This window comes from Perca flavescens, chromosome 2, assembly GCF_004354835.1.
Source record: "Perca flavescens isolate YP-PL-M2 chromosome 2, PFLA_1.0, whole genome shotgun sequence".
Lineage (NCBI taxonomy): Eukaryota > Metazoa > Chordata > Actinopteri > Perciformes > Percidae > Perca > Perca flavescens.
In genome coordinates this window covers 38,276,913-38,304,502 of record NC_041332.1, presented here as the reverse complement: position 1 = coordinate 38,304,502, position 27,590 = coordinate 38,276,913, and the positions used below count along the sequence as shown (strand labels likewise).

Here is a 27,590-nt window from a genome sequence, read left to right as displayed (position 1 = left end):
AGACAAAGGGACTGTAAGTTGCCACAATGGAGGAAAACATGGATGAATCACAAAGCCAGAAAGGTAAGACGGAGGAGTAATTTGTTCATTTTTATCTTTAATCAGCTGTGCCATTGTTATGTACAGCAATTCCTGTCAGTATCATGGGCTTCCTTTGTGTGTGGTGTGGGCAGAGGGAAAGAAGACAACATACGTGTCCTGCAGAAATATTTTGTTTAGTTTTATTGGTAGCACATTGAATTTGCACATTTCATTGGCACAGTTCAAACAGACTGTTGTCCTCATCATTTCATCCCAGCAGGAATGGAACGATAGGCTGTGAATTTTAATCATGCCGTCTATATGTCTGCTCGGATTATATAACCCATGTTTGTTGTGTGTTTCGATGAATGGATGCATAAATCTGCATATTGTTTGGGTTGAAGATGGAGAAGAGATGGCAGACACTGGAGGGTTTGTGTTGTTTTGGAGGCTGGACAGACAGATGGACAGACAGATGGATGGATGGATGGATTGATGGATGAATGGATGGATGGATGGAGGAGGTGGGAGTGGCAGGGGGAGGAAAGGGGTAGAAGAGTGTGAGAGTGTGGGACAAAACCTAGCAATAAAGCCCAAAATGTGAGGGAGGAGGGATAAGTGGAGCAGTGATTGATGCCTCCGTGGGGATTTTCTTTGTTAGCCTCCATTGTTGATGCTTCACGCTTGTCTGAACGCCTTCTCCTCTCCTCTTGCCTCGCTCTCTGCATGTCTCCATGTCTTTCTGCTGTCTGTCTATCGCTCCCACCCTGCCCCTCCATTTTCTTCATATCTCTCCATCACTAGCCCGCTCCCTTTATCTTTGGTTTCTGACTCACTGGATTTCAAACTGGATTTTCTGACTCCATCTGTCTGTCTCTGGGCCTTTGCAGCTCTCTGTCTCTCTCTTTTTCTGTCTCTCTCTCTCTCCCTAACCCTCTCTTTTGACTCATCTCTCCCTCACCTCCATCCCTCCCTTTCTTCCTCCATTTAATTTAGCCTATTTCTAATCTTAAACATTCTATTAAAATAATTGTCTAGCCCTCTATGTATATTTGTTTTTTGCATTCATATTTTTTTATCTCATCCTCCCATATTATTGTTGTTGCTGTCAGCGGTGAAAATGGGCGTGTCCATTTTCTCCATTGCACCTTATCCAGTCTGAATCAGATCTGAGCAGTGCACGCACTCAGACATGCAAACTTTGATGGAGGGGTTTTTAATGAGCAATGATTTGCTTTTATCACCGTATTAACGTTTATTAACACTGTATCCATGGTAACAGTGTTATGGAATTGTCTTCTGTTGTGTGATAGGCGGATTCATGTGTATTTTCTGCAAGGAATCTTTTTTAGCCAATCAGAAAGCTCGATGCGGAGGCATGATGTTTGAAGCAAACGTGATTTTTCATTTCAGACATTTTGTTTTCTTTACTAGCTGTCACCCCCACTCCTTCTGTTCATCCTTTTAGCTCCCATCCCACATTGGCTTAATTCTTTCCATTCCTTGTGTTTTTCTCACTGGCCTCACTGTGATGCACAGCTTCTTATTTAGAGTATGTCAGAGACCTGCTCAGGGTCCTACATCAGTTTAAATCAAGGATAGCTGCTTATTGTGCTGAACTTGGCTGAAGAGATGGCTGTGTTGCTATAATAATTATATTAATAATAACAAACCACTCATCTTTGACAAATGTAACATTGATTGTAGTAGGATTCTAAAGTCTGGTTAAAGGCTACTAATTATTATACAGCATGCATACCCATTGAGTATGTCCAGCCTATCATGTCCATTTCATAATAAAAATGGATTAAATGAATGATTAATGATTAAATTGAAAATGAAATGATGCATAAAAGTGAGAATTTGACTGTCTCTCTGTCTGTCTGTCTACAATGGTATGTACTGTAATACACATGATGGAAATTCAGCATGTCAAAGCCAAAGTGTTTCCCAAACTTAGTAATAACAGGGAGAGCAGCATCTCAGCTGTGCGACAGGCCGGGACACACTGACACAATGATTTTTACACAAAGAAAAAAGCAATATAATGTATTACATATGCTGAATTAACAACAAGGCAGGAATATTTATGATTTTTTTGTAGACAGGGTTTCACAAAGTTATAAGATGTCCGCCATCTCAACACTCGAAATCCAAGAATAACCTACGTAATCCCCGTGCTCACTCTAATGATCCACTTACGAGTCAGAAACCAGAATAAAGTTCTCACACTAACCGTTTTATTAAACCAGTCACAACGGTGTTGATAAACAACCCGGTCTCACGCCAGGTCGTGAAATAGTCACGTTATTTTGATTTATTGATATGTTTACAGGTCACGATTTTGACGTTTATTTTGTGTTTAGTCACGAATTTTGAACGTGTACAGGTCACAATTTTCAAACCTGCTCTGGGGGACACAACAATGGGGAAATGAGTCGCCACACGCCGGCCACAACAACAGGACGGACCGCCACATGTGGGATGCGATCCCCGGGACGCGTTCCCCGGGCGCAGGGGCACCCAACAACGAGGAAATGAAACGCCACAACAATGGGACGGTTGTGGTTAGGAAGAGAATAACAAGGAAAGGAACTGCAACACGCGGGAAGCGATCCCCGGTCTCCGGGGGGAAAGTCCTGTGTTGTCACGTGTGGGACACACCGACAACAGCGGGACAGTTGTGGTTAGGAAGAGATAAGGAAAGGAACCGCAACACGCGGGACATGATCCCCGGTCTCCCCGGGGTGAAAGTCCTGTGTTGTTTGACCCATCCACCACCCCAACCAACCTCCCTGCGCAGACTTTCGCCTTATCAATACTACTCGCTACCGTCATTGTTCTGTGATCACAAAATATGCTTCCCATTGCAATACATTGCTTTAAAATTCGTAATCACCACACGAAAAAAACAACATTATCGTGTCCTGTCCACGACTCAATCGATTCAATAACGTGACCATATTGCGAACTGCCATGAGACCCGTGGCTGTGATAAAACTTAGAGAAATGAAAACTTAGGCGCCATTGACTAACAGAAATAACTTCATGTGTTACGTTTTGCCAAATTTACAACAATTCACGAATAATTATAAATTTGACATAGACAGCGTTGACAAAGTTTATAGTCTTACCCCTAACTCAACAAGTAACACCATTGTGTGTTTTTGAAAAGTCTGGTCAGTCAGAGCAGGGATTGCCAGTGCCTGGAATCTGGCTGGAGATTGGGAGGAACAAGGCTGGGTTTGGAGGGGAAACTCTAGCTGGCTTCATTTGTATGGTATACACCGCGGAATTGTTTACCAAGGCAACTCAATAAATAGCTTACAGTAGCTGTAGTAGTAGTGGTGGGACAGCACTGGGGGAGACAGGGCTGGAGTCTCCGGAGCTAACCCCTAAAGAACTGGCTACTCTAACTGACTGTTGAATACATCAGCAATAAGAACCGTTGGTACTGGTGTGTAAGTTCGTGAAAAATTAATTTCTGATTTCTTGTAGAGGTCAGTGGGAAATCTGACAGGAGTCATACAACTAAAAGTGGACTTTGTGTATTTGCCTCATATCCATTTCATTATTATGACCACTAATAGAAAGCAACTTAATGGAGAGATGGATAGGTCAATACAAATTGATTTAGCAGGCCCACAGAGGGTGAGAGTGGAGAGAGCAGGGGAGAAGGGGGGGAGAGAGAACATACTGGAGAGGAGGAAATCTCTGAAGGTAATTCCCTTACCTCCCATTGGCATAAGAAATTAAAATAATTAGAATTGACCCATTTATGACCCACCTAGTACACCATGAGCATACTGGTTTTATTAAATCTCGCCTTGCTCCAGATAACGTCCGTCGTCTCCTGCATATCATTGAAGGCATTACTTAAGTGTCGGCACCATGTGCTGTTATATGTTTAGATGCTGAGAAGGCCTTTGACAGCCTTGAATGGCACTACATTTGGCAGGTTCTGGAAGACATGGGTTTTGGCTCACAGTATATTTCAATGATTAAAGTATTAGGGCGCTTTCACACATATAGCTCGGTGGACTCGGTGCGATTCGGGGGTGAAGTTGCATTTTTCATTTGGTTGGTTTTGCTTTCACACTGCACTTTGTGAAACACACCAAACACTGTAAATACACGTCACATGGTCCAAACGATCGCTTGTTCATTGGACAGAATATCTGAAACTCGCAACACCATATGTATAACCTCTTGGTTTTTCTGGTTCTGCTTTAGTGTTTGTATTATTTTAGAAGAAGGCAAACAATGAGCAGCTGACAGACAGTGAGTGAAGGAGAGAGAGATAGGATGTTGTCACACAGACTGATGATGTCACACAGACGACCAGCAATTTGTGGTCGGAACAGCTTATGGATCTGAAAGTTATCACAGTTATCGGTTAGGCCCTGACACACCAACCCGATTATCAGCTGTCGGACAGTCTGGCGAGGTCAGTGACTCGAGTCTGTTTGGTGTGTTCCGTCCTGTCGTCAGTCGGAGGGAGCCGTCGGCCTTCATTTGGGCCAATTTGACATGTTGAATCGGAAGGCGTGCACTCTGACTCAATGGCCAATCTGATTGGTGGAGCGCTAACCCAGAAATGATGAGCGGGATGAGTTTTTTGCAGGATAACTAACGCCTCTCAAAATCTGACAAAAATCTTTTAAACTGACCTTTGTCGATCTGAAATGAAGACTGATTCAGCAACTGCATGGCCTATTTCTCGCTTAAGCAACACTATGTAACTTTTCCCACTTTGGTCTCCCTACAGGGTGTCTCATTAGAACTACAGCTCGCTCTACCCGCCGCTTCGGTCCCCCTACAGATTGTCTTGTTGGAACTACAGCTGCAGCTAAAAGTTACATAGTTTTGCTTTGAAACATTTCCAGAAACACGTTTCGGTGAACTATCTTCGTAAAATATGAGATCGTATTCCGACCGAAGCCGCCATTATGCCCGGTTGTAAAATCCGGGAGCAGCCAGACCCACGTGATGTGTTCGTCCAATCAGCTGCCGGTTTTTATTTTTGGGGTGACAATACAGATTAGCGCCGCCTGCTGTTATGGAGACGTTTTATGTCTTGCGCACGCGCAGAACATACGCTGAAGTCTGCGTCGCTTCGGTGTGTTCCGCGGGAACTTTTTGGACCAACTCTGGGAGGCAGTCAGTCCGACTGCCTTTTCTGCCGAAGGTCGGCCGTCGGGTTGGTGTGTCAGAGCCTTATAGCGTCTTATTGGAGTATTTTTACCGGCATGGAATGCATTTGATTTTTGTTTTAGGTATAATATTCAGTATTATCCTAAAAAAAGGGGGTGTTTTAGGGCGTGGCTATGATGTGATTGACAGTCTGCGTCTTATATGTAATATAACTATGGGACAAAGATATATTTAAAACCTAGCGAAGCTAAATCTTACCTCGAATTAGGTCGGCTAGCTTTCAGCAGCAGTTGCATCCAGATTGCCAGTGAAAGTGTGTAACGTGGAGTGTAAGCAGCGTTGCCAACTCTCAGCTAACGTCACAGTCAGATAGCGCCCAACAGTCTATGGCTCCTCCCTCACTCCTCCCTCTCGTCTAAAATCATCACATCCGCAACCACGATGGCTGCGCCCGTAACAGCAAACTCAACGACTCATAGCAGATCTCCACAAACCAATGGGTGACGTCACACATGCTCTGTCCATTAATATTAACAGTCTATGTTCAAAACATCACTGCTGTGAAACAATCAGAAACAAGGAAGAGCAGGTTGGACTTTTTGTTATTTCAAAAACTAAATGCTGTAATTCTTATATTCCAAAAGTGTACCCTTTCAAATTATCAGCTGATGAATGACTATCCTAGTTTTTGGGGTTTGCATCCATCCATTGTCCTCCTCCTCCTCTCTCTGACATTGCTGCTCGTCCTCTCTCTATCTCGTAATCAGCGTAACGCCTGAGAAGTTTGCAGAGTTACGGTGATCATGAGAGAGAGGATGGTGCTGTAGCAAACACACAGCTCCTGAGATACTATTTTATCCTACATGTTAGCTCAGCCTTGTGCCAGATGAGGACAGACTGGGGTTGCTTACATATAGGGGATAGTGCTCTGTTCCTTGACACAAACGTCTAACAGAATGAAGTTCTGCAGGTAGTGCCCTAGGACATAGTTTACAGAACAAAAGCCTTTTGTAATCAATACTTTTTAATATGTATCAATACAGAATGAGTAGCTTGTGTACACTTGGTGGGTTATTTTCTTCTCTAAGTGATTTCAGAGGCAGCTGAACAATTTGTTGGAGATGAACCATTTCTTCATCCAGTCAGCATCTACTGTGGCTCAACGAAGGGGAAAAGCATCCCGTACAACAACTCATATCCAGACAAACCTTTATTATAATGTGGAGTCATAATCCTGCATGTCAAACCCACAACAGGAACAGAGTTTGACTCCTGAAACGACTGACTGCTTCCTTACACACAGACACACACAGACACACACACACTGTCATTCTGTCATTCTTTATTCAACAAATTTATCTGAACAATAATGGCTATTCTCCAACTATCGAAAAACACAGGTGGCCAAAATATACCAAACTTGAAATTTTTTACTTTTGGTCATTCACTATTCATTGATTGAGCACAGAGTTCAGCTTCGAGGTGACAAATTCCTGGCACCCTATAGGAGAAGCTAGAGTCAAACCACATCGAAAATGTTTCAATAATACTCCAATATTCCACAAACAGTTTGGTTAAGTCTGGGTCCGTCAGCGCTCATCTAATGCTGGTTTGGCGATCCATAGGAAAAATGATAGTGTCTCATAAATATAATTTGCATGTTCCTTTGTTTAATAACTACTCCATTACACTGGGTGGTAAGCCTATTTGTTTCCTCACTGAGCAGAAAAGCTATACACGTGTTATCTGACAGCACATGGCAAAAGACTGAGCATTCCAGGACTGAAGGATAATTAAAGTCTTTCTGGCTATACAGTTTTCTTTTATTTACAACTTAGAGCGGCTCTCAATGCCCATGGATTTCCCTGGGGCTCTAATATGGACAGTCACACAATACACAGACTTTATAGCTCAGGCACTCAGTTTAGTCTTGTATCCAAACTTAACTCTCTAATTAGTCAGTCCACAGCACAACAATTGGCAGTTTGTAGAAGTTTGAAAAAGGAAGTGTGTTATCCTCTTTATGTGTGGATGGATTTTTTATTTTATTTTAGATATTATTGTATGTTGTTAGCATCTTTCATATATTATCATTTTCGTTTGGTTTTGTTTGTTTTGTCTTCTATACTCAAACTGGTCTGTCTTGTTTGTTTTATATATAAATAAAAATTGGATCACAAAAATAAGAAATGAAAACACCAGGTCCATTGTGCTGCCTGTGAGTGAATCCCGTGTATATATGAGCAACTTCAACTTCAACTTTATTTGTGTCCATGAAGGGTGATTAGGTGTGCAGCAAGTATAAACACATACAAGACACATAAATACATACAAGTTCTACATATAGTCCAACTGGAACACAACCGTAACAGTACGTGGACAAATAAATACCAGTAAAGGTGCATGGATAGCAGCGTCAAAGTAACCTACATAGGGTAGGAAAAAGTGCATATCAGCCTACAAAGTTGACACAGTATAATCAACAATGACCATCGTCAACAACATCAGCATCCATTACATTACATCACCAACCCCTTTTATCAACATTTCTGACATCCTCAACACATAGTGAACAGACCAGAATATATAACCAACCAAGGAATAAAGAAAGAAAGAAAAGAAAGAGGACGAAATGAGGTAGCCAAGAGATCAAAGATCAAAGAAGACTCCTCCTCTGAACCCTATTCAAGAAGGAAATGGCTGCAGGTATAAAGGAGTACTTTTACCTGTTACTCCTTACAGATCGACATCTTAGACGGGAGCCAGACGGCACGGACTGAAATTCAAGGAATAAGGGGTGGGAACCGTCGGAGCGGTTAGCATTAGCATTATTTTCCTGACTATCTGTCCATGGAACAGGTCTGATAATGTGCACTGTTGGACACCCAATATCTTGTTGCTCATCTTCACAACTCTGTTTAGTGCAGTTTTGGAATTGAAGTTAAGATCTCCGAACCAACAGAGAAGGGAGAAGGTCAGGACAGACTCAATATAAGATCTGTAGAACAGAATGATGAGGGACTTGTCGACATGAAACTTGGACAGTATCCTCAGGCAATACAGGCGCTGCTGGCCTTTTTTACATAACGCTTCAGAGCTTGTTATCCACTGTGGTCCCAAGATATTTATAGGTTTCAGCAGAGTCTACGGTCTGTCCCTTCTTAATGGTATTTTGGTTGTTAGTGGGTTTGTGTCTAAAATCAATGCACATGTCCTTGGTTTTCTGCACATTTAGGTGTAGGAATGCATTGTTACACCAATCTACAAATTCATCAACTACAGGACCGTGGCTGTTCTCATTGTCATGTAGCAGGTTGACTATCACAGAGTCATCAGCGAACTTTAAAATCAACCTGTTTTTGTGCCGACATTGGCAGTCATCGGTATAAAGAATATAGAGGAGAGGGGGAAAGGTCACAGCCCTTGGGTGACCCAGTGGATATCAATTCCCAAGACGTGCATCCATCAACGAAGTCAACAAATAGCAGCTTGGCATGGTTTTTATTTCCTTCAAGATGTTTTAAAACAAGGTTTATTAAGGTCGCAGTGGCATCTTCTACTCCCCGGCCAGCTCTATATGCGAACTGAAGAGTGTAAAGTAGATGTTCAGAGTTGGTAAGGATATCTCTTTATCAGTTTTTTGAAGGACTTCATTACAAGAGAAGTCAGGGCCACAGGTCTGAAATCATTAAGAACTTTGGGATAGTTGTTTTTGGCCACAGGGATGACTATCGACTGCTTCCAACTCTTTGGCATAAAATATTAAGAGTAATTGTTATTCCCACTTTACTTTCTGCAGTCTGACTTCAGTTCACCACCTCACCATCTGCATCGTCAATTCATATTATTGTCTCCTGTCAAGTTTGTTTTTTATAAATTACAACCTTTGCGTGAAGTGCATTCATTTATAAACGCATACGTTTATAAAATAACCCATTATGGGTTATTTTTGACCCAACTCCTTTGTTAAAAAGGGACCAACTAATTTCTGGTTTATTTCAACCCAGAAAATTGGGTTATTCTTTTTGACCCAACTTTTGGGTTAAATATTTGACCCAAATCTTGGCATCAAGGATCAATGTTCCTTAAAATAGCAAACTGAACAATACAGTCTGTCCCTTTGCCAGGTAAAATATAAAAGGTGTTGGTGTGTTGAGGAGGTGGCTGATGCTGCTGAGGCTGAGGGGTGTGCAGTTGAGGAGGCTGAGGGCTATTTTTCTTCTTTCAGACTATTACAAAAAAACAGATACACAATTACATGTTTATTTTACCCTGTCTATTTCCCCAAAAGTTAGCAGTAGATAAAGCCTTGTTTGCATTTAAACAGAAACATTTCAGAAAAATTATGATACAGGAAAATAATTGTCTTAATGTCGGTAATGTTAATCTTAATGTTGTTAAAATGTATTACACTATTCACTTGTAAAATGTATGGAACTTACATAACGTTAGACCAAACTTTCAAGTTTCCTTCCTCTTTATATTCCTAAGGTTTTTACATTAGGTATTACTTCATATATCATTCAAAGCCTGATTTATGTAAAAGGTTATACCTTAAAAAACAATAGATTTTTTTTCTTGGCTGTCCAAATTTCCCTCCTTCAAAAACGAGTTTAAACTACTCTACAAATTTGTTCTGTATATTCATCCTAAAAAATAAATGTACAGAGAACTTCCAGGGAGTTGTGTATAAATCAGAGGTACACCACAGCCCCGGGCGGGAACCGGCGGTTTGTCAGCATTACATTTTAGCATTTTTTATTGAAAAGGAACTAGATAAAGTACTTAATACATAACTTTTAGTAACATTAACAAACAATTAAAAATACATCCAACATGGAAACGTGAGCATTCAAAATAGGCTACGTGATAGCTGAATACAAATTTCCCTCCTTTTTCTGCATGTTCACTTTTCAGCAAGAAAATATCCAATAATAATAATGTCCGTACATTTCTAACGGTCGGTGGATTAGCTATCGTTAGTAACGTTTTATTCATAAACATCTTCTTAAACCGACTTAAATCAATGTTATCTACGTTTTAGCGTGCTAACATTTGTGGTAGCATTAACCTGGCTAGCTAGCTAGCCAGCCAATGTAGCATACAGTGACTCAGATACATCTTAATAAAAAGAAAACCGATAACTTACTTACTTAGATAACGTTAATTTGAATGTACAAACCGACATAGCGCTAGATAGATAGTTAACAACGATACAGCATTGACATGTCTCCATTAACGACTCCTTTGAAATAACGTAAATGTCAGTTACTCTTCACAAGCTAGCTAGCTAGTTAAGTTAGCTAATGGAACGTAAGATCGTTTATTTTAGAAGCACGGTTTAAACAAGCACATTTTCTGCAACAATATACCAGAAAGATAAAAATGCTTACCTCGCCTCCCTGCCCCAGGGACCAAAGTGTCGTTTAGAGGAGAAAATAAGATGGTCCGATGTCAAGACAACTAACCAAAAAATACATTGTAGAGAGAGAGAGCGAGAGAGAGAGAGAAAGCCAAGCCTATAACCCAGAACATGGGTTACTCTTTGAAAAATAACCCAGAAACCCAAACAACCCAGGCAATGGGTCAAAATATTAGCCCTAAAACCCAGAAAATGGGTTACTCTCTGAAAAAATAACCCATAATTTTAACCCAACACAAATAACCCAGAAACTGGGTTGACAAAATAACCCAGGAGTTTTTAGTGCGTTTGCTTTCTGAACCTACAATATTTTTTAAACCATTCCAGGCAGACCCTAGCCTATTGTTTGTGCAATACTTTGATGGATTATTTTCTTCTCTAAGTGATTTCTGAGGCAGCTGAACAATTTGTTGGTGATGAACCATTTCTTCATCCAGTCAGCATCTACTGTGGCTCAACGAAGGGGAAAAGCATCCCGTACAACAACTCATATCCAGACAAACCTTTATTATAATGTGGAGTCATAATCTGGCATGTCAAACCCACAACAGGAACAGAGTTTGACTCCTGAAACGACCGACTGCTTCCTTACACACACACACACACACACACACACACACACACACACACACACACACACACACACACACACACACACACACACACACACACACACACACAGCTCAGACTGTGAGTGATGGACAGAGGGAATTGTGGACCAACAGACAATTTGATTGGCAGTTAGGAGAATCATTTGTGAGTTTGTGTGTGTGTGTGTGTGTGTGTGTATGTGTGTTCATTCTGATGATTTGGTACAATATATGCCGCAGGAGAGATCCGTGATTACTGTAAAGTCAAGAAAAATAGTAGTATTTTTGTATTATTGAAAATGTTTAGTTTATCTTATTGGATTGTGATTTCATTCATGGTAAAGACCTGAAAAGCCCATGGCTTCTATCCATCCCTGTTGATTTTATCTTTTATTAATTTTGTTTTGTTGTTCTTGTATTCATTTTATATATATATACTATTTTTAATTGTTTGAACTAAAGATCTCATTCATTCATTCAAGTCAAAAGGATTGATCCACTTGAATGCAGCTTGTTAACTGCGTAAACTTGATCACATTCAAGGGAGTTAGTTATGATCATGTGAATAAGAATGTTGTCAGTAAGCTGCGCAGGACCCAAGTGTGGGACGGACGGTATGAGCATCATTAGGCAGAGACTGGGCTGTACTAACATCACAGTGTCCAGTTGTTTTGTGCACAGAAAGCAGCAAGAATGTATCCATGATCCAGGACGCTCCCATTCAAACACCATGAAGCCAATATAAACCATGTCATAGATGTGTGATATAAACGTTTGATCTATGTCAGTATATTACATTAACTACAACAATGTGTCAAGGAGGAGATTTTATCTGAAAAATTAAAACCTGAAATGAAAAAACAACAAAAATAAAAAACAATACGTTGTTTGAACAAACATGGCTTGGCCTTTTCCGTTGGAAAAAATGGTAAATGCTAAAAACAAACCAAATATATCCTCATCTATTATCAACTATATATTTAGCAGTAAAGGTTTTATCTTGAAAAAGACATTTACTAACAATAACATTTGCCACAAATTACATCTTCAAGCATTCTGTTAATTTTCTATAATTATTTCTTTATTCATATATATATATATATATATATATATATATATATATATATATATATATATATATATATATATATATATGTATATGTATATACATTTCCATAAATGTCCATTAATGAAATAGTGAAAGATATTAAGATACCCTTATGCTCTGAGGGAATGTTATGTAGCAGCCATCATGTGTGTAACTTATGTCTGATAAACAGATCAGAGTCATTGTGTGCATCACTAAAGAAGCATTACATCCATGCTGCAGATCCATTCAGGACAGCCAATAGATGCTCGCTGTCGTTTCACGTCTGCAAATCTTCCTAAACAAAGAAAAGAGCCAGCCGTACAGTGATGCAGTACACAGTCGTGTGTGTTCAGCCTGTCCCACTTTTTAGCAGGTCAGCGGGTCTTTCCTGCGCTTACAGCCCAAATATGGAAATATGACCAGGATTATAACATGGCTGCCACACATTCACCAACACACACAGTGTCAAGGTGTGTCAGAAACACATTCACTCATGCTCCTAACTCCTGGATCACACTGCACCAATCACAGTCTTTATGTAAGGCTTCCATGGCTTTATAAACATAAACTGACATGAAATGACTCAGCTGTGTGTATACAGAGCAACATTAGCATGTAGCATAGCAGCCATGAATCTTTTATTAAATGGATTCAGTCAGTGTAAAATGGTAGATTCCTACTGGGCAGCAGCCATCTTTGTTCCTCTGTTCCTTCAGGAAGCTGAACACTGACCGTGTGTGTGTGTGTGTGTGTGTGTGTGTGTGTGTGTGTGTGTGTGTGTGTGTGTGTGAAAGTGTGCATTAGTGTGACTGTAATACTTGCAGAGCCACACTGTTGCCATGACAACGCTACAGGCAAAGTGGGTCAGCAGGCTCCTGCCACACCCCGGTTGGCATGGCAACAAGCCTGGTCAATTAAACCTGCACGATGACTGTGTGTGTGTGTGTGTGTGTGTGTGTGTGATACAGGTAGCCTAACTATAGAGTGTGAGTCCATTCATCCCCAGACATGTGACCAACAGCTGCTGTGCATTCACACTACAGTTATCATCCATCAATTTGACAGCTAGTTAGTTTAACCTCCACCCCAATATAGTTTTATTATCCGAGGCTGGTAGCGTTCACATATAAATATCAATCCACCCTGTGTTTTCTTACTTCACTGAGCCAGTCAGAGATGGGCTTTGGGAAGGGAAGAGATGGCTAGGATGAGGAGTGGAATGTTGTAAATTGTATGATAAAAAAAATGTTAATCACAAAAAGAAAAAAAGATGACTTTTCTTCACAGAGGTGATAAAGTCTGAGAAGACACTTTGAGACGCAGTATATTCACTCTCATTGACGGGTTGATTAGTTCACTTTGAGTGTTAACCCTACAGAAATGCGCGTGCCTCATATCATTATGTCCATGGTGCGTATATGTGCTTTAAAGCTTTCTGAATCATCTTATTCGTACATATGAACATTCTGCGGCCTGGACTGTACTCATTTATAGATTCAACTTTATTTATTTCATCATACTGAATATGTGAAAGATGAATTCTGTTTGTTTGTGTGTGTTAAGGTTGTAAGGAGTGCTGTGAGCGCTGCGTGGGCAGTCTGCCCTGGGCCTCCCTCATCGCTACGGTCCTCCTCTACATGGGCGTGGCCTTGTTTTGTGGGTGTGGCCACGAGGCTTTGAGCGGCACCGTCACCATCCTTCAGAACTACTTTGAAGTCATCAGAGCCCCGGGAGAAACACTGGATGTGTTCACCATGTGAGTGACTTATTTTTACCTCCAAGGACCCTAACCTGTGGGTTTTCATGTTTTGGCATTATAACTATAAATTGCAATCCCCTTACATTCCACTCATGCCACAAGTTTCTCATAACAGTAGGGATGGACTGATCACAGGAAAAATCTTTACTTTTGAGTTACATTACTGGGAAGGCTCTAGCATTTTTTCTCCATCACTTTTGCAAAGACCATTGCAGCCTTTAGTCTTTGTTATAGGTGCTGATAAAATACCGAGCACCCACGTCTGCCAGAATGCCAGTAGACTACATTCATTTAAAATTAAACAATGCAGTTGGTGCTAAGTGGAGCTTCTGTCATAGTGTGATTGCTTATGTCACTATCAGTCCCCTGCTCCATATCCATATCTGTATTTGTGAGAAGTGGCGCCATCCTGAGTTGAAAGATAGCCTACTTTGTGGCTTTATTATCAAGTTAATAGGTGTTCATGTCGGCCGCTGTCCATTTCCTAAGGTTCTGAAATGCAAACATTTTTTTTAAAGGGCGTGCGCCCATAAGCACCCACAGAGGAAAACATAAAACGCCGCCTTTAGTCTTTGTCAGTTTGTCACCTGTCAGGGCCAAATGTGGTCCAACCATAGACTGTATAAAAGAAGTGGGCGTGGCTACCGTGAGCACGGTAAGTAACTTTCATCTAACAGATCCCCATCTGTTAGATGAAAGTTACTTACCATGCTCACGGTAGGGACAACAAACTTCTGAAGGGGGACACAAAAAATGCAACCAAAATTGTACTTGTATAGGATATGTGTAGTTGTGGAACTCCAGTAAATAGGCTGTGTTACATTCACACACTGTGTAACATTCACAAACTCTTCTCACAGCGTAGAAAATCACAAGGCTTTCGTCAGATGAGCGACTTTGTTTGTCTCATTTTCTAGTGTGTAGCATAAAAACATGGTGGGTGGAATTAGCAAGCTAGCTAACTAACTATCCATCAAGCTACCAAACAAGCTAAGTAATAATTGCCAACATAGCAGACTTTTGGAAAAATAAATAATTTTTTTGTCATGACTTATTTATTACTGACTGTATTAGAGAAAATAATCACTTTATCCGATGCATTTCGTTCTCTCCCACAAGTCCCACTGGACTTCTGTGTACCATTAACTAGGGATGGGCAGATCGATACTGTGGTATCGATACTTGATACTTACAAGCTATCGATCCCTTTAAAAAAATATAATAAAATTACATTATACAAAACATGGGTAACTGCAAAACCAAAAACAGCCCTGAAGATGGCCCTTGTCACATGACTGTGGAAATATATGACGAAACCATAGCGCGCACATAGACATTTAAATATATAGACAATGTGACGCCGGAGACCACGGAGACCAGTGAAGTCTATTAGAAGCACTTTTCCGGTGATGGCTGAGTGTTAAGGCCATTTTATAGTTGGGTGTAAAATCAACGGCGTAGCCCCGCAGAACCCCGCAGACCCCTCTGCGTCTATGCCGGACTCTACGCCGTAGCCTGACGCGCACCTCTCGAAAAATGTAACTACACGTCACAGCGACGCGCGTCGCTCGGGCCGTGGTTTGGTAGCGTTGCATTTCCCCCGGCTCATTTCCTGGTTCTCCTTCTCCATAAACAACGTGAAATCAAGGAGAGGTTAACTTTACCTGCTACAGATTTCCCACCTTGGTCAGAAAACACAGAGGAGACGCTTTGTTTCTCTCACTACGACTCTGGAGTCGCTACTCGCTCCAAAGCTAATCGCCGTCACTCTCTCACTTCTCCCTCACTCTATCACCCACTCCCCCCCCACACACACATGCCGGCTCGACGCACACACCGGCGCACAAGTATAAACATCAGGCCACCTATGTAGGCTACGGCGAGAGCTCTGCATGGAGCCTCTCCACAACTGTAAAATGGCCTTTACTGAGCAGCCTCCAACTGAGCTTGACGACGTAGATGTGTGACGTGAGCAACGTGTCTGAAAGTTGTAAGTCTTCTGGTAGCTGTGCCAAGAGAAATCATTCCAAATCTTGCAGAGACAGAGAGCATAGGTATATGTAAGGAGATAACATAGGCACAGACTAATTATTGCTAACTAAAATGCTAGTTAACATTAGTAATTAAACTTAAACAGCTAATGTAAGTCGAAACTGCCTGTGAGCTTCTCCTGTACTATACGGTAATTCCTCTACTATGCGACATCCTCCATCTTCACTTCTTATGTGTGTGTGTGTGTGTTCTCTGCACAGTATCGACATCCTGAAGTACATCATCTATGGCCTGGCAGCTGGATTCTTTGTGTTTGGAGTGCTGTTGCTGGTGGAGGGCTTCTTCACCACCGGAGCCATCAGGGATCTCTATGGAGAGTTCAAAATCACTGCGTGTGGACGCTGCCTCACTGCATTCGTATGTCATACACGGACATTCTGTTTTCCACTGTGACTCTCTCAGAAAGGGGGCTTGTAGTAAGATGTTTTGGCTAGTTGGCAGTAACTGATTGTGTAGTTAATGATAAGTCTAATAATATGATATTTCCTCACACAACACACACACACACACACACACACACAATTGAATATAAATGAGTCTACTTTGCATACTAAATGCAGTTTAGAATGTAAAAGTAATTTTGTCACACATTTGATGATCTTAGACTGATAGCTATATTAAGATTGCTTTATTGATCCCACAAGGGGAAATTCCATTTTTTCACTCTTTTGTTTTTTTATTACATGCACGCCCAGACCTATACATGTACAAATGGAGACCTTTCATGTCACATGACAGACTGAGCTACTGCCAAGCCATATATATATATACCTGTGAATTACATTAAAATATTCTTTTTTTCGATTGCTAAATAACTGTGGGCACAACTGGAGCCAAATGTGTAAAACTCTAATTACAGCCTGCACAGCAGCAGTTCATGTGGACCAAACTCAAGTTCTTCTTTCATTGTTTGAACACAGTTTTCAAAAGTCTACACACTTATCCCATGGCTGATCCCACAACATGCACAACACTGTGGATCTACAGCACTTTGTTCAAATGCTAACACACTGCTGTCAAAACCATGCATTCAAAACAGAATGGATTTTAGTCTGGTGCCTATCAAACACTGCTGATTGCAATTTCTGCTGAAAGGCTAAGCAGCTGTATTGTTTAAGACTTGTTAGTAATTTGTTACAGTTTTTTTTTTTCGATTGCTAAACGACAGTGGTCACAACTGAAGCCACATGTGCAAAACGCAAACTACAGTCTGCATTACCAACAGTCACCTGAACTAAACAGTTCACATCTCCTGCAAAACTCTTTCATAACAACACAACTCTTCACACACGTCTCAACACAGGCTCAGTGCAGCCACACACTCAGAACTCACAACACACTGAGAGTAAAAACACTTGCATCAAACACCAAGACACAAAGACACACTTTTCCTCTTTACAGTTTGAGTAACTTCACACTACTCAATAGTAGTAGCAATTTGCATCAATAGTATTTTGTCTCTAGTAATTTATGGAATTACTTAAAAAAACTAAAGGTACATAACAGTAACAAAGAATAGTGTGACTAATCCTGCTTCTCTCCAGTATCATGCGTCATGTTTTCTTCATGACATTGGGGGTCTGCGTCATCTCTAAATACTAATGAATGTGGTGTTTCCATTGCTTTCACTTCCATTACTTTCTGAAAAACAGTAACAATGCAGTTTTACTATGGTAAAGATATAGTGTTTTACATTTTTTTTTATAGTTGAGTATGTAACCTCAGACATCTTACCTGGACATATTGGTATATTTGCTCTTTTACCTGTTCACTGTCTCAAACAGTAAAGTGTATAATTGTTTCATTCTTATTAGTCACACTGTTCTTTGTTACTGTTATGCACCTTTAGTTTTTTTCCAGTAATTCCATTAATTACTAGAGACAAAATACTATATTGAAGCAAACTGCTGATTTTCATTCCTGCTTTGTTACCTTACGTAAAAATTGGTAACACATCAATCTACAATCTATATTGTTTCTTTAAATAAAATATTGATTAGTGTAAAGTACTGTAATTTGTGTCTTGGTGTTTTTACTCTGTGTTGTGAGTGTGTGGCTGCACTGAGCCTGTGTTGAGACGTGTGTGAAGAGTTGTGTTGTTAGGAATGACTTTTGCAGGAGATGTGAACTGTTTAGTTCAGGTGACTGTTGGTAATGCAGACTGTAGTTAGACTTTTGCACATGTGGCTTCAGTTGAGACCAGTCTCTGAGTCGTTTAGCAATAATAAAAAATTGTAAACCCGAGACTAAAACACCATGGATCTTTGAATGGTGTGGGTTTTTATTATTTAACAATGTTTTATACATTTTTCATTGCAATTACAACTTTTAACAAATGGTTTCCATTGAATGGTGTGACCCATCCCTCCTGTCTGTCCCTGCTGATGTGCTGTCTCTGTGTTCTCAGCTCGTTTTCCTGGCCTACCTGTTCTTCCTGGTTTGGCTCGGAGTGACAGCATTCACCAGCCTGCCGGTCTTTATGTACTTCAATGTTTGGTCCATGTGTCAGAACACCAGCTTGGTGGAGGGAGCCAACCTCTGCCTGGACCTGCGTCAGTTTGGTATGTGCCATGGTAACATTACATATATTTAAATATTAATATATTATTAAAATAGATATCCATCTCTTGAAATAAAAATAGTTATCATCTCTGCTTTATCTTATGCAATGTTCTTTAAAGTTAGGGCAGCAGACAACCTATGCCTACATTATGTTGGGCAAATTCACAAGTCCTGTAGCAGAAAAGTAAAGAAACATAAAAAAGTAAAGAATGCATCTGATAAGAGAGACACCTATCTTCTATGTTCATATGCCACAGGGAGTAAAGACTGCTTTTTACGGTGCAGTCAACTTTCAACACTGGTATTCCACTCACTTGAATTTAAACCATGGAGACGATAGAGGAAAGCTTCTATCTGTCTTAGCTTTCTGAGTCCAAATTCTTCCATGCTGCTTTGGCCTGAGGAGAACTGCTGTCCATACTGATCATTCAGATCACAACTCTAAATGATACAGTTTGAAAGAAACATCTCTTTTTCCTCCCTTATGGATTTATTAAAGTAGAAATGGGTTTCTTCTTGTCCACCGAAGGTGTTGGTCAGCTTTTGAAATCAGTCTGCCATTCATATTGTGCTGCAATACATGTTCTCATAATCCTTGACTGCAAATTCTCCCTGCACTGCCTGATTACTGACAAAACACATACTGTGTGCATCCTCCCACTTTGTGCAGGCAAGTAACTGGCACACACGATGGAAAAACCTGTGTGTGTGCGAAAACATTGCCAAATTACCAATAGAAAGCCCACAGTGTACCATGTGCCACAATGGAGCCCAGAATCTTCTCCCTACTGAAAAGGACTGATGAAGCTGAACTAACCTGGACTCTATTAGTGGTTGAACAACCCCAGTCTGTGCCTCTGAGTTTATTAGAAGATGTTGCTAGACGGCCTTTGGACTTGGACACGTGTTTGTCTCAGTTCTTGTGCTATTCCAGGGATCACGCAAGTGGCTTAAAACTGTCAAAGTTGACTTTTGGCTTCACATGTTTTAGCGATCCACCATCTCAATCTTCTTCCGTATGCAGAGTCTGGAGCTCTTATAACTGGTAGATGCTAGATCGGATCCGCTAGACGTTTCGACGAAAGGAACTCTAACCCTTACATTGGCACAGTAGCTACGGCTGCGTAACGACCGGAAGTAATTCATTTCCTATGGAGATTTGCAGACCGCATGCGAATGGGTCCGAACCGATGCGAATGAGTGTGGTGTGGTGTGTCCGTTGGTCATCCGGATGCGTTCAAAAAATTTTACTTGTACGACAGGCAACGGACGGTTCCTATCCGACAATCTGAGCGGAAGTTAGCGTTGCTATGGTACTGATAAACAAATCTGAAACCTGCTATGGCTAAGTTGGTTAGCAACAGACATCGAACTATTGACATTATACCGCTATATCACATTTAACCGACCAGACATATCAACGCCAAATTGTTCAAACACTGTATAACATATTTGTAAAGTTTGCAAATAATAATAAAAAAAAAGACTTGACATAACAACATTCTGGGAAACTTTTTCTCCACTCAGCATGATTACTTTATATGCTGTATGTACTGTATGTAGGATTGCTTTCATTTTATTTTCACATGTGTATCTGTGGGCATGTCCTCATCTTTAGCCTTGCCTTAGGCAACATATACATATGTATTTAATTTATCAAAGCCAATGAATGAAGAAAGTTAAATTGGTTAGAATATAGCTAGCAAATATAATAAATATAATGAAATAATTTAGGCTATGCATAGTGCCTAGGCCTGCCAACAAATGCTTATTGTTACAAAACAATCCTTAGACCTATAGACCATTACCGACCTCAATCAGGATCAACTGCTCTGCCAATCTCATGCTTCTCTCTCTCTCTGCTGAAATATCTTCCAATACCCATCTCATCTGCTCCATGAATTGAAGGACATAACGGTACAATAGCATTAACAGGGACCCTATGACATTTAGTTTTCAGTGACAACAACATTCTATGGGGATTGATATTGTTTTAGAATATGCCTACTATAGAGATAGGCTATATTATTGCCAATGAATAAAGAGTTGTGATTAGCTTGTTAAGTTAACCATTTCTTGTATTTCCCTCGTTCACTCTAGCTAGACTTTAGTTTTCCATAGCAAACCAAAATATCCCCTTTCCTTTACCTCAAGAAAACGTAGCTAAAGGTAAGCAGGTCATTAAAACAACTTACAATTTCACTCTGTATCACACACACTAGGTGTAATCAATATATTAGCATGTATCCGTGTGTGTATGTGTGTTGGGGGGAGGGTGCATAGCGAGTTCAGACCAAAGAGTAGCGACGAGACGAGATGAATCCCCCAGTTACTCGCAACGCTCCGGTCTGCAACGCTCTGAAAGCTGCTAGTTCACACCAATGCAACGAGACGGTGCGGTGCAGGGGCGCCGCCAGGAATTTTGGGCTCCATGACAAAAAATCAAATTGGGCCCCCTCTGCCCAGCTGTTGTCACCACATCTCTAGGACCTAACTGTCCCATCAAAAGCTTTACTTAACTCTAATTAAAGGCTTGCAACTGTCTTGCTTCTTGTAGTTCAATACTAGTACTAGCACAATATTTACTGCTGGTGATTTGTACATGCATGCAAGTCTAGTATGTAGTCCACTATTTGATGCAAGATTAAAAGCAACCATAATGTGCTGTATATAGATAGATGTAAGATATTGATTCCAAAGTTGACTTTACGCATCACATGATCAGTGTGAGTTCACCATTATCAGGAGCATGGGACAAATCATTGGTGATTTAAAGAAGGGCAGTAGTTGTGGAGTCATTAGACCTGAAGCCAGATTGAAATTGTGTTATTGTTGGTACTGAGATCATGTAAAAGTTGAATATGAATATTTCATTTTTCAAAGACTTTAGCAACAGAACAGAACATATAATGGATATAGGTCTATAATTGTTTGATTAACCAAAGACACCAAGAGGCATTGTGCAGTCTCTGGCAGCACTGCCATGTGCTGTCCACTTTAAAGTGCAGACTGGCCTGCTGTCAGCAGACTCATTACTGCATCTAATGGGCATTTCTCATAGGGAATAATTACAGCATTTCACTGGTTCATGAAAGTTTGGATAATATTGAGGTCAGTGTGAGTGCATTGTCCCCAGCAGCACACTCTGCTCACAGTGCAGCACCAGCAATCTCTGCCAATCTAATTCAATAACTACAGAGACACTTTCAGAGCTGCAGGAAAGTTCTTCAGTTGATTTATCAGCGTTAAATAGATGGCTAGAGTAATGAGGAGTTTGTGTGTTCATCAGGAGCGGTGGCCATCTCTGAGGAGAGAAAGGTGTGTACAGGATCTGAGAAGTTCTTCAAGATGTGTGAATCCAACGAGGTGAGAAGAGCCAGCTGACATAATGTGTGACCTGTTTCAAGACAAAGAGCAGAACAATGTAAGCTCAGAATTTCTTGTGTTACAGCTGGACTTGACCTTCCATCTGTTCGTGTGCACACTGGCAGGAGCAGGAGCTGCTGTCATCGCCATGGTGAGGACCATTATACTCATATCTGATTGGCCATGGGCGGGGGGTACTAATCGGCACTAATAGGCATGGCCTCCAACCCGTGGATCTACTTTACTGTAGGAATGAAATGGACACACCTACAGTGCTATATATTCAAAAGTCTAATATTGTACAAAATCTCTTTAAAAAAAAAAAAAAAAAAGACAATGTTCTATCCTTGAAGGGTTTGCATTAGTTTTTGTCCTTAGAAGTGCAAATGATAGAAACAATTCTCAAAGCACCTATTTGTAGTTTTCACGTCATGGCACTATGGGAACGTAACCTGACTCCGCCAGATGGATTGCTTCGCATTTGCTCGGCATATCCATCTGGGAACTTTCCGTTGGAGAACTTTTGGGAAGGGGTGAAAATACTGGTTAGCTGATTGGATAAACCATCTGTCTATCACCTATGTTGGTGATCGACGGGCCAAATCAACCAATCAGATCCACGAAGCGTATGAAAATACAACCACAAGCCCGCCCCTGCTGCTGCAGGCAAAGCATAGCTCGTTAGCTCAGCATGCAAGCAACATGTCGGTAAAGGAGATTTGCCGTTTGTGTAACGAGAATTTAGGAATAAAAGTCACCATTTCAGGTTCCTGGACCATATTCCAAAAGAAGGATCCAAGAGAAAAAAAGCATTAGCGAGCGGCTAACAGAATTAGGGCTACCGCTGTCTGAAAATACTGGTTAGCTGATTGGATAAACCATCGGTCTATCACCACCTAACCCACCTCAAAACCAACACTGATTGGCCCGGTCGTTTGGTTAACGGCTCCAAATTTTCTCTGCCTCAAGATGCCAGACTGATCTGCGAGTGGAAAACTGGAGCTCGCAAGATCAGGACGGTCTCACAAGGCTAATGGGAACGCCCACCTGGACAGCAAAAAGAAGCTGCCCTCCACTGTCCGCCAATGAGTCAGCTCAGCTTTAACCACACTGTAGCCAAAATGTCAGATAGTTGTTGGTTAATTGGATGCACAAACCAAAAGGAGGCCAGCCTGGCCTGTGTTTCTACAGAATCCCATCTCAGAACGAAAACCCAGAGAGGTTTTGTACAATTATACGTGCCACACTAGCGGACTAACGTTACACTGACCACTGACACTGAAACTGACCACCCATGCAAACAATGCCTGCGGTAAAGCTAACCGTATCTCCCATCTCCATGGTCAAACCAGCTCATTTAATTTTAATACTTTGTGGCCGAGGCTGCCGTACATGGTGCCACCTCCTCATGACTGTTGCACCAAATGCTTGCACATGGGAAATTGTTGGGTCTCTGTAAATTATAGAGTGTGGTCTGGACCTGGACCTTTCAGCTCATGGTTTTTGAGCATCAGCAGCTGTGTTGTGTTAGCTTGTTGAACTCTGGTGCCCCCTAGTGACCACATACAGGACAGCACTTTTTTCCTTTGTGACTTGTTTTCCCCAGGTGATTTATTTTATTGTATTACATTGCCAATAGAACAAACCTGTATTCTGAATGCTTTCTCTTCCACAAATCCCTTTTGCCTGCTCTACATTATCCATGTAAATAATTAGTACTTTTAGCGTGTATAAAGCCAGCATATCTCTACATGTAAATGGGTGAATTAAGGGTTTATTTTAACCAAACCAGAGTGGTGATTGTTGGAACAGTGGAAAGAGAAACTAAGACCTCCTTTGATAGTTTTATTTTATTCCTATCGACTTTGAATGAAGTCTGTTTTACAATGATAAAAGTACTGTTTATTTACATGGAGTCTGGTGGGTTTGGGGATTTGGTGGCTGTTTGACGTTAAGCGTAGATTCCCTCCTGTCCGGGATGCTCTACGCATTCTCCCTGGAACCCCTCCTCAACAAACTACGCTCCAACCTACAAGGTTCTTCTTCCCCAAAGCCTGGCCTGGAGATAAGATGGTTTAAAATACCTGGGAGTGTTTCTGGGGAAAGAAACCATCGTCCAGAAGAACTGGCAGAATGTCACAGAAAATATGTTAAGGGGGAAACTTTCAGAATGTAAATTGCTGCTCCCTAGTGTTGGTTTGAAACAACCTTGTGGCATCCCAACTGGTTGCAGCGTTTAACTTGTGTGACCCTCCCTCAGGCCTACTGGTCCACATCAGGGGTGTTTGTAGGACTTGAGGAGGTTCGGGGCTTAGCCCGGACACATTTAAATAAACTGAAGGCAACGCACGCAGATCAGATCACAAAAACAGTGATTGGCTTGCCCAGCTTGTTACAGCCAGTGCTGGTTCATTTTAGCTGCCCAGTATGTAGATGTTAGTTAGATGGCTCAAACATTTGGCCTCATCACAGCTGGCCGGCAAACCCATAGCCATAGGTTTTCTTATTTGTGGGGTGATGTTTGATGTGGGTGGGTCTGGGGGTCCTCCCCCAGCAAAAATTTGAGCATGTAACACTTGAACACTGAATTTTTATGCACCTTTTTGAGAGTAAATCTTCCTACATGCATCTGATGCAACCCCACCCATCTATGGCCTTAGTCAGCCTTTGACTGTCTATCTGTCTATCTCTGTCTGCCTGCCTGCCTGCCTGTCTGTCTGTCTGTCTGGCTTGGGAGCACCTTTTGGACTAAATGTGCCACTTTACATCACATACAGTATATAACATTGAAAGAAAAAATATTAAAATATTGGCATTACAGTTTTTTTTCAATTGCTTAAAGGTCCCATGGCATGAAAATTTCACTTGATGAGGTTTTTTAACATTAATATGAGTTCCCCCAGCCTGCCTATGGTCCCCCAGTGGCTAGAAATGGTGATAGGTGTAAACCGAGCCCTGGGTATCCTGCTCTGCCTTTGAGAAAATGAAAGCTCAGATGGGCCGATCTGGAATATTGCTCCTTATGATGTCATAAGGAGCAAGGTTCCCTCCCCTTTCTCTGCTTTTGGCCGCCCAGAGAGTTTGGCCCACCCATGAGAGAGAGAGAGAGAGAGAGAGAGAGACATCATGGCTTTCAAACAAGCAAAGTGGCAGTTGGTCAAGGCCAACAACAATACTGTATCCAGGTTACAAATACAGAAAAAAGGTTTTGATAGTTGTGTAATACTTTTGATTTCAGTGTGAAAGCAATTGGCCAAAACTGTAACATGAGAACAAAGCATATAATAATACACACACACACACACACACACACACACACACACACACATATATATATATATATATATATATATATATATATATATATATATATATATATATAAATAAAATGCCTGATAGAATGGACAGTTGTAATGGAGCTCAGGTCACCAGGCAGCTTGTCCCATTTAGCAGGATGAATGCGATTTGATATATTGTTAAGTTATGAAACACTGTTCTGGTGATACTGGTGATGTGATTTTGAAGTTGAGATGCGTACTTTGATGAAGCCGGGCTTCTCCTCTCCTTGCTCAGGTCCACTTCCTGATGGCGCTGGCGGCAAACTGGGGCTACCTGAAGGACGCGAGCCGGATGCAGAAGTACGAGGACATCAAGTCCAAGGAGGAGCAGGAGCTGCACGACATCCACTCCACACGCTCCAAAGAACGTCTCAATGCCTACACATAAACAAACACACACACACACACACACACACACACACACACACACACACACACACACACACACACACACACAGTACATACATGAGTGATAAACCGAAACATACATTCAAAGACAGGAGAAGGCAGGGATGAGTTGATGACATAAAAATGATAAAACACAGACACCATGCAGTAGATCATTGGCTCAGGTGATCTATGCTAACACCTTAGCATCCGCTATGTTGCTTTGCTCCACTTTGATTAAGCCGGACTTTTAGCTTTCCCTTCAGAGTGGAAACAAGAGAGAGCACGGTGCTGCTGACGGCAGACTGCTGAAACTCCATCATTACATCATTTCTCAATTTAAATGGTTCCAGATAGGAAATCTGGCTGAATCAACTTTAAGGAGTTCATAATATTTCACTCTGAAGATTTCTTCATATAAAGGCCTAAATGGACCAGGCCCGGACTCAGCCTTTTTGGGCCCTAAGCTTTCCTTCCCCTTCAACTCCCCAGAGTAGCTTTGCAGTGCGTCAGTGTGCAGAAACAGCTGAAACTGACAGAAACTCAAATAACCATTTGTTACAAACTAACAAAACAGTACAGTGCCTGTATAAAAAAAAGCACACAAAACATACAAGATGATAAGGGTTTAAGAAAGAGAAGCAGTGAAGTGTTCCAAATGTTAATGTGCTTTATGGCCCCTAGGGGCCCTCAGCGTCTGATTGGTTTGATATGTTTGGCCGGCTGTGCTTTTTCCTTTTAAAAATGCCAAGATTACCCGAAAAAGGTTGGTTGTGTCAGTGTTCCTGGCTAACCATTGGTCACCGTGTTAAACTGTGACATCACAGCTGTTAGCATGGCACGCTGCAGTCAACGATCTACAGCAGACACACACACACATACACACACACACACACACACACACACACACACACATACACACACACAGTCGGTGTTGTGCAGCCAGTGTTCTATGGTGGTGTCGTGTCGTGTCACCACATTATGATAAGGTGTATTGCAGAGAAAGACCAATGAAACGTGTACCCGGGTACAGATGGGTAGCTTTGATAACCCCCCCCCCCCCTCTCCAACCTTTCCTCTTTCTCTGCTACGGTACCTCTTCTACCTGAGCTCAGTTTCATTAGCGGTTCCACATATTCCTGTTCAACACGGTCTCACAGCCGGCTTTTGGAAATGAAACGCAGGCTTAATAGTTTCATGTAATAATGATAATGAAAATGTATTTTGATTGAGAAAAGACGCAGATGAAGATGATGTCAGAAATGATCTTATTTTCCAAAAATAGCTCTATTTGTACTTTATATCACACGTCGGGCTCTTTAAGCTCACCTAAACTTTCAGAATAAAAGCAGCTGAGATGCCGACGGGAACTGAAACGGCTAATGAAACGGGGCTTCATCCCGTCAGTGGAAACTGGGGATCTCTCCTCAGAAACAGCACATCTTTTCAGCACAATCTTTTTTACATGTGTCATGTTCTTATCAGTCTGATAAATAATGTTTTTTCTCACTTTTTGGAATTTTGCCACATTTTTATCAGTATTATTTATGTGTAATTTCAACATTGGGGTACTTATATAGGGCAGGTGTGTGTGTGTGTGTGTGTGTGTGGGGGGGTGGGTAACATCACTTTCACATTTTCATGTTATGATACTATATTTCAGTGGTTCTGCGCACACGCACACACGCACGCACACACACACACACACACACACACACACACACACACACACACACACACACACACACGTATACATCAATCACCTTTCTAATCTCTGATTGTCATGTTTTCTTTTTTATAACTTTCTTTCAACCAGCCCTAATGTGACCAAAATGAACACTTCTTAGCA

The 27,590-nt window shown here is 41.2% G+C and overlaps 1 protein-coding gene across 1 annotated transcript; it reads left to right on the top strand.

Annotated features, from left to right (window-relative positions):
• The first annotated feature begins 26 nt into the window (after positions 1–26).
• On the top strand, positions 27–25,742 carry LOC114563074 (neuronal membrane glycoprotein M6-a). Its single transcript, XM_028589858.1, has 7 exons — positions 27–63; positions 13,841–14,033; positions 16,289–16,445; positions 18,496–18,649; positions 21,940–22,016; positions 22,102–22,167; positions 25,590–25,742. Exons 1-7 carry the CDS (start codon positions 27–29, stop codon positions 25,740–25,742), a joined length of 837 nt encoding a protein of 278 aa, XP_028445659.1.
• Positions 25,743–27,590: the final 1,848 nt, after the last annotated feature.